This window comes from Cryptomeria japonica, chromosome 10 (assembly GCF_030272615.1).
Source record: "Cryptomeria japonica chromosome 10, Sugi_1.0, whole genome shotgun sequence".
In the NCBI taxonomy this organism is placed as follows: Eukaryota; Viridiplantae; Streptophyta; class Pinopsida; order Cupressales; family Cupressaceae; genus Cryptomeria; species Cryptomeria japonica.
In genome coordinates this window covers 632,608,542-632,614,541 of record NC_081414.1, presented here as the reverse complement: position 1 = coordinate 632,614,541, position 6,000 = coordinate 632,608,542, and the positions used below count along the sequence as shown (strand labels likewise).

The following is a 6,000-nucleotide window of genomic DNA, read 5'->3' as shown; positions in this document are numbered from 1 at the left end:
CCAAGATCTTTTGATTTTTTTATAGATTTGATCTCCATCCTTTTCATGATTGATATCTATCATCACAAAAGCTTGCACCCTTGCTGAGCTATCAACTCAACAACCTCGTGAAACATTGAAACAACCCCAAAGTGTGGGACCTTGCGCAAGGGGGTTGAATCTCCGGAGAAGGTCGGCTTCCTTCTCAATCCAAGTGCAGGTGTTGAACCAACTCAACACTTCAAATCTTACTTCTAAGCCCATCCTAACAGCTTGCAGAAGAAAAGGGAAGAGACAAATGCTTAAAATGAAAGGAGGTGATGCACCAAGATAAGAGATGTTTCTCTCCCCACCCGAAATGGCACAAAGAATCAACTGAAATACCCTGGAGATGCACAAACTTCAGTTGCATGAATGACCTCAAAGCACGTATGGAGGTTGGAACTTGCTAAATGTCAAGAAAGGAGAAGGTTTCTGACAAGTCACCTTCAGAAACAGGTTAACACAACATCCATGTGAAAGAAAGCCACAAACATACACTTACAATGAAGGTAAGAACACATACACAACACACATAAGTTGAAGTAAGACAAAAATGTTGATTTCAATTCATTATAAGGCCAATGGCCAAACTTCCAGGTGCAGAAATGCAAAAAATATACAAGTCTTTAAGAGAAGTGAAAGAGCATAGAATAGCTCAAGCCGACAGGGAGAGAACCCTTTTTAATGAGGCCTAACAACCTTATATAGAAAACTGGTTGCAAGAGTTATTGGAGCATTAAAAACCTTGAGTGTTGATCACACCATCTAGAAGTGTTGCAAGTTGGAAGGAAGTTGGGAAGACTTCGGAAGCACAGGTTGTCGAAGTTGGGAAGACCAAGGAAGGGATCTTGGAACTTCAGGATTTTGGAGTTTCGGGGAAAAGGAGAGGAGGCTAAGGAAAGGAACCTCGGAACCTCGGGGTTCCAGAGTTTCGGGGAAGGGAAGAGGTGACTAAAGGAAGGAACTTCGGAACCTCGGGGTTCTACAGTTCCAGGGAAGAGAGAAAAGGAAGTAGAGGAAAGGAACTTCGGAACCCCGGAGTTCCGGAGTTCCGGGAAAGAGAGAAGGAGGCAGGGAAAGGAACTTTGGAACCTCGAGGTTCCGGAATCCTGGGGAAGAGAGAAAAGAGAGCAAAAGAAAGGAATTTCAGAACCTCAGGGTTCCAGAGAAGGGAAGAGGCGACTAAAGAAAGGAACTTCGGAACCTCGGGGTTTCGGGGAAGAGGGAAAAGGCTAAGAAAGGAACTTCCTCCAGACAAGACAACACTTCACACTTCATAATTCCATTGCTTTTCTCCTTGATCAACTGGGGCAGCGGTGGTCCATGGATCGTATCTCTAATCGGTTCTCACTAATGGACCAAGGGTGTCATAAAATGACAACAATATCCTTCATTAATCAACTCACATCAGGATCAATATGTATTGGCTTCTTTGTTATATGATTCACCCCAGGCTTATGCTTGTGTTTGTCATGCCCACGAAAATGCTTTTTATGGAGTGGCGTCTTAATTTTGTAAGTTGGTGGCCTCTTAGATTTGCAAATATTAGATTGCAAATGATTGTCTAGGCTACAGTAAAAAGAATTGTTCGTCACAGAACACACATCAAATGATCGACCAGAGTCAAGAGCAATTCCTTGTGATGCTTTTGTAAGCTGGGAAAATAGCTTTCCTTTTGCTGCCAATCTAACAGGATGCTGATTTGGTGGAAGTTTACTTTGTTTCATAGACCACAACAAAGGAGCCTCAGAAGCTTTGATGTCACACTGCACAGGGTCTTGGCCATGCTGTAAAATCAGGTTCTGCCACTTAGTGTTGAGATACATTTCAGATTCGGAGATCTCACCCTCCTCTCTAGCAGGGGAGTCACTGTTACTTGGTTCTGAATAAACTCCTTGAGAATCGGAAGAATCTACAGGTAAAATTCCATAAGAATTTTTGATAGCCTTATCGCATTGTTGAGGATGAGTGCTGGATGGAAGGGTAGAAATCTCTTGTGCCTGCTGCAGAGGTTGCATTAAAGAAATTACATCTCGATTTTCTGTGAGATCACAGGAAGGGTCACTATTTGGAAGTAAATTTTGATCTCGCAAATTTAATTTAGCTTCAACCTCAGAGTTTCTCATGCCATTCGGTACAGGTAAGTAGAGATTGTTATTTGCATTTTCTTTGTTTTCTGTTAAGAAGTATTTGCTCACATCAGGAACTGCTGGCAGCTTTTTCACATCTGTTTCATACAATACATGAGCCATCCTTTTTAATAGGCCCTTATCAAAATCGCTGAAAAAACCAATTCTGATTTTGCAAATTACATCTCTTACAATAAGCAATACTGGATCAGGATTACATCTCTCTACCATTTGAACACTGTACGGTGCGAAAGCTGGAACAACATGCACTCGAGATTGATCTGTATCCTCCCAGACATTCAATCGATCATCAATTACCATCGCCAACTTGGGATGACAAATTCCATGATGAAATACTTTCAGTAAAAACTTTCTAAAACCTGGCTTGACACAAACAACACGATTGTGGAGATCCTTAGGACTAATTAAGCTTGCCTCGGGATCAAGAAGTCTCCACATCTCCAAAGCATATTCTTTTTCTGACATTGTGCAAACAAAAACCTCAAACCGCTTACGCCCATCAGCAGTTAGATAATTTCTTAATTCTTCCCAAGATGGCCGCATCCTAACAAGGATACTAGTATCTCGATTAGTGGGATCAATGCGTGTTAATATAATTCTCTGTTCACACAATCTTATAATTGGCCGTACAAGAGGAGGATGGTCTTCAGATGGAGCTGGCACAATCTCAGACTGAGCCTTGATCAACTTCCCATTGTAATAAATATGATCATTCTCAACAAACTGCTTCAAGACTTTCTGGTCATCTTGATATCTCCTTATCTCTGTTGACATTCCAGCCACAAGCTTGGGATCAATCTCTCCCGATATCCTCCACTTAAGAGCCTCAATACGATCTTGCAAAGAGCGCAATGTATTGGCAACAAGAAGTGTTTCATCTAAATCAAAAACAACTGCTAAGCATCTAAGGTTCAACATTCCAAGACAAGCAGCATAAAGTCCTCCAACTACATTAAATCCCCAAAAGCATGGCACATGTTTCTGGCTATTCCCAGATGGCATGGCTACCAAATGTAGCTCATTCCCTCCAAGCGCTACAATGGCAGTCTTTGCTTCTTGTAGACATGCATTATAGAGATTAATTAAATTTAAGCTATCATTTTGGGACTGTTGCCCATTTGGCTCCATTTTGAAACAGAACCCAGTTGAAGCAATGGAATGTAACACGACCAGTGGGGAACACCTTTTGCTTGGGCAGGAAAAATGAGAGATATGAATCTCCTTAACGATCATGTCCATCAAAGAGGCCTCCTCATCGTGAGGATAAATGCACACTTCCCCCATGCAAGTATCTCCGTGATAAAGGATAGAACTGATCTTTTCATTACCCATTTTCACAATACTTTGCCACGCTACTCTTCTTCTTGTGCTTTATAAGCCTGCTCTAATAATCGAAGGAAATCTAAAATTCCTTAAGCGCTTTTTATGCCAGATTCTTCCCTCCGTTGACAATATTTCAGAATGAGATTGCTTCGATATGTTTTCAAAATCAGGTGTCCACAATCTGGGATAGGGAAGCAACCATATATGGTAGCACACAATAACAGACCAGGCACCGAAACCTCCACCTTTGTGAATTTAGTGACCTCTCAATGTTTTATCCAAGACAATTTAACATCATATGACCTCAATCTCAAAAGCCCAATCCTATTTCACAGTCAAAGTCCACACGTAATTCAGAAAAAGTTCCATCTTAACTAAACCTTCGACATGGAAATCCGGTAGCCCTATTATGGTTATTGCTTATTATTCTCGATTGCTGAATCAGGCACCAATATCAAAGATGGGTACAGGGCTCTAGAGGGAACTTGGGCTTCTTGTATTTTCTCCGCGGATTGATTATAAATCAGATAACCTTTGGCATTGAAGATTTACGTGTGGGCCCTTTTATTCGAGTTATACAACGTGAACTCGCTTTTCGTTAGACTCTCGATAGACTATCGGTTCCTTTTACTCTCCTGTTCTTGGTGGTAGTCCTGATTTATCGCGTCATTGGTTGGAGTTTTGTTGAATCCCAATTAATAGAGGCATTTGAAATGGTTGGTAAACGTCGTAGCCGACTTCGAGACGGCCAGAGTGTGGTAAATGTAGCTTTCTTGGAAGGTGGACAAAAACTCCTATGTACCCAAAGAAGGAAGGAAGAAAAAGATTTAAACAAAAAACTTGGTTATTAAGTTGTTTTTCAAAAATTAATTGTAGAGGGTGAAAAGTATATTGCGCTCTCTTTGTTTAGGACTTGTTTAATATATAATGATTAACATAGAAAAGATGATTTTCGCCTAAATATAATTTTACATTTGGTAGAGACTGATATTCATTTTTTTTTTTTTTAGTTTTTACATTTGAATTGAGTTTAGATTCATGGTTATGGATTTGACATCTAAATTTTGAACTTCAAATTTATTGGGTCAAGTATATTATGTTTGACTATTCATTATTCATCAACTTGAATCTGTAATATTTAAATATGTATTTGTAAAATTTAAATATCAAGCATGCTATGTTTGACTATTCGTTATTCATCAACTTGAATGTGTAATATTTAAATATGTATGTGAGGGTGTATAAACAGATAAACCTTAATATATTTGAATTATTTAGGGAGCACATCTTTATTTAATAATTGCATCATACAAGGACTTAATATTATAGATTAGGCGTACAACCTGAGTTGGCCTAGTGGTGGAGAACTTGTGCTTTTGAAAGAGAGGTAACAAGTTCAAATCCCAAAGGAGGTAGGGTATGTACACCTTATCGGCTTCGGCGCATTATCGATAAATTTTATTTTTATTTTTTAGATTAGGCAAAAGGAGAAGAACAATCATTTCCCATGTCTTGCAAAACAAATTCTACTGCCTAGATATCAAATTAGACATGATTATGCAAAATCAAGTCACAAGTTCAAATTCATGATAGAAGGTCAAATGTACATAAAAAAGTTTGATTTTATAGTTAGTTGTAGGGCTCAAATCTACATTTGTAGAAATAGACATGAGTAGATAAATGGATTTTATAGTTTGTTATGGTCTTTTTGATATGTATGCTAATTAGATGCGTGGATGAACCATGGGACCTCATCTACACAGATATTTTTTTTTATCAAATTCTATAACTAAGCATCCTATTCTCTTCATTGATTTTGATGGGACCTCATCTATAGAAGACATTTTTCATCAAATTGTAGAACTAAGAATCCTAATCTCTTTATTAATTTTGGTGCTTATTTATAAACATGCTTGTGCAATGTTACTCTGTTCATATATTTACAAAAATGTCTAGTTTCTTAAAACAATAAATTTAAACATTTGATTTTGATTTAAATAAAAAGACTTAAAAGTAAGCTTGTGTAGCTTAAAATATTTGATCAAGGCATTACAACTTTTATATTTTGAATTACGTGTCTTGATATTGCTTTATTGCTTATTTATAAACATGTTTGTATGTTAATATTTCAGATCTCATATCTATATAATTATATTATTATCATTTGCACTTAATTAACCTATATATTTATTTATGATGTGTAGTGTCGTAAATTGTACACCCTTGCTAGGGTGGTACAATTCCATGCCCGGTTTAACACATGTCTTAGTGTGTTTCACATCTTGCATTTTTAATCCCCTTTAAACATTTACTTAATTAATTTAATTAAATCTAAATTCATATTTCATCACTTCATACATTATAAAGTTGGGCCTTTTACCCTAAGTGTGCCCCTTTTCATTTTATTCCTCCAATAAATAATTAAATCATAAACCCTAATTATGTCTTATTTTGACCTTTAAGGCCCGATTTTGCATGCCAAAACATCTCAGAATCAACTATAACT

General features: G+C 37.6%; 1 protein-coding gene across 1 annotated transcript; it reads right to left on the bottom strand.

The window, feature by feature from the left end:
- Window positions 1-518: 518 nt before the first annotated feature.
- LOC131036030 (RNA polymerase II C-terminal domain phosphatase-like 1) lies at window positions 519-4,012 on the bottom strand. Its single transcript, XM_057967823.2, has one exon. The coding sequence runs from the start codon at window positions 3,501-3,503 to the stop codon at window positions 1,419-1,421; it is 2,085 nt and encodes a 694-aa protein (XP_057823806.2). The 5' UTR covers window positions 3,504-4,012; the 3' UTR covers window positions 519-1,418.
- Between the last annotated feature and the right edge of the window lie 1,988 nt (window positions 4,013-6,000).